This window comes from Otolemur garnettii, unplaced genomic scaffold, assembly GCF_000181295.1.
Source record: "Otolemur garnettii isolate 467f Iridium unplaced genomic scaffold, OtoGar3 scaffold00024, whole genome shotgun sequence".
Lineage (NCBI taxonomy): Eukaryota > Metazoa > Chordata > Mammalia > Primates > Galagidae > Otolemur > Otolemur garnettii.
The window spans coordinates 7,045,899-7,048,146 of NW_003852419.1; the positions used below are offsets into that span (position 1 = coordinate 7,045,899).

The 2,248-nt window shown below is 52.5% G+C and overlaps 1 protein-coding gene across 1 annotated transcript in view; it reads right to left on the reverse strand.

Moving 5' to 3' along the window:
• The window catches only part of LHCGR (luteinizing hormone/choriogonadotropin receptor), a 53,656-nt gene extending 51,642 nt beyond the window's left edge, over nt 1-2,014 (reverse strand). The window contains exon 1 of the mRNA XM_003787910.1: nt 1,854-2,014. Within this exon, the coding sequence (XP_003787958.1) occupies nt 1,854-2,014 (161 nt within the window). The remainder of the gene's footprint in view (nt 1-1,853) is intronic.
• Between the last annotated feature and the right edge of the window lie 234 nt (nt 2,015-2,248).

Below are 2,248 nucleotides of genomic sequence, written 5' to 3' on the forward strand. Positions count from 1 at the left end.
AGTCTCATTTTGTCACCCTTGGTAAAGTACCATAGTGTCACAGCTCACAGTAACCTCCAGCTCTTGGGCTTAGGTGATTCCCTTGCCTCAGCCTCCCAAGTATCTGGGATGACAGGTGCCAATCACAACACCCAGCTATTTTTTTGTTGCAGTTTGGCAGGGGCTGGGTTTGAACCTGCCACCCTTGGTATATGGAGCTGGCGCCCTACTCACTGAGGCACAGGCGCCGCCCAAGTTTTTTTTTTTTTTTTTTAATTAAGGAAGCAATAATTTTCTTACAAAAAGCAAATATAAAAAGATAATTATTAGATAAAGTCTAGCATTGCTGCTCAATAGCGCTGAGACCTTGAGCAAGTTACTCCATCTCTCTGGATCTCAGTTCCCCCAGTCTGTATGATAAGGAACAGGCAAGCAGGAAAGGCTGTTAATGGCACAATCATTCACAGAGCAACACAGAGGCTTGTCAGGGAAGGACAAGGGCTGGAGCTCGCACCGGTTTGTGGATTGATTGGACTAAATTCTATCAGCATGGCCGTCACCTGCAAGCAACGGAGCTGACAGGATAATTAATGGAAATTAATTAATATAAACCCCATACACCCGTAAACTGTCTCTCTCAACCACAGCTATTCCCAGAGGGCCATTAACTTTTCACAGGGAGAAGCCCAGCCCAGCAGGTAGGGAGAGTGTGTCCCCTCCAGGAAGCAGGCTCCTGTCAGACTCTTGGGGGCTCAGAGGAAATGGGGGAGGGGTGGTCTCCTATCTGTCCCAGTAGAATTCCATCATCTCTAATAGAATAAGCCTTTTGAGTACTTTTGTGATACTCTTTTTTCCACCCTTTTCTTTCTTGTTCTCTTTTAACAGAGATCATTTATTGAAATGTAAATCATATAAAAAACACCCACTTAAAGTACACAATGCAATGGTTTTTAGTATGTTCAAATGCAACCATCACCACATCTCACTTTAGAAAATTTTCATCACCCCTCAAACCTATGCCCACCTACTGTTCCCCTCCCCTCTCCCCAACCCTTGGCAACTACCAATCTACTTTCAGTCTATCTGGGCATTTCATATAAATAGATCATAAAATATGTGGTACTTTTATCTAAATGGAAAAAAGGAGACCTAGTGGCCCTCTGATACACTACTGCTAAAGGCTCCTTTCTCTTGACTCCATCACTACAGGAAATAACTTCCTCTCAACCTGTTTGCCTGCTTGCAATGCGATGCTCACATTCCCTCAGTCAGGCCTGTGCTGTGTGTGCTGACAGCCGGACACAAGGTCTTTCATGGATTTCAGCACTAGGCTGAAGTGCAGGGACATCTGGGGCACCTGCGGAGCGGTGGCTTGTATGCAGGTGGGCACTGATTGAGGGAGGCAGGCACGACAGTAGTCCTGGTTAACAGATGAGGTCATTTCTGGCCGTGGGCCTGAGCTGAGTACACCATTCCTGGAGGACCACTGGGTACCAGGGCGCACTGTAACTTACGCTGACCCGGCTGGCCCCAAGGCGCAAAGACCACGTAGGACTTATCTGGCAGAGACTGTACTTTTGTCACATCCATGTTTCCTTCCAGCACCGACAGAGAGAAGCCTGAGGCTTCTACACGTACTGCCTCAGCCCCAGCCAGGAGAAAAGGGCGGGTATGGGTTGCCTGGGGCACCGGATAACAAAGGCAGCCCCTACGCTTTGGGTTCCCTTCACCCTAAAAAGCGGAGGAGTTAGATAGGGTGCAGTGTTTTTCTCCAAGCTTCTAGGCAAAGGGAGCCAAAAGAGTAGGGAGGGAAGTTGTCCGGGAGCGAGTGAGGGTCCCGCGCAGGGGGCCGCGGCGGGAGTGCTGCTACTCACAGTCGGGTGAGGCCAACCCGCGGGCCGGGGCAGCTCAAGGCGCCGTCGGGCGCGCAGGTGCAGGGCTCTGGGCAGCGCGCCCCGTGCAGCGCCAGGGGGAGCGGTGGGGGCAGCAGCAGCAGCGCCAGCACCAGCCACAGCTCTGGGGACAGCCGCCCCATCCCCGGCACAAGCCTGAGCACCGGCCACTGCTGCAGGACCAGCGTCCTGGACACCAGGAGGCGGCCCACACCCCTCTCTCCGCCCCTTGGCCTGCCCCCACCCCATTGTCCGGCGCCTGCCCGCCCAGTCCTTCTGCCTTACTCCTCCTGCTGATCTCTGCCCGGCCTCGACTTGGGACAGTGGCCAGTGACCCTATCCCTTCCTTTCTGCTGCTTTCCCCTGTCCTGTCCTGT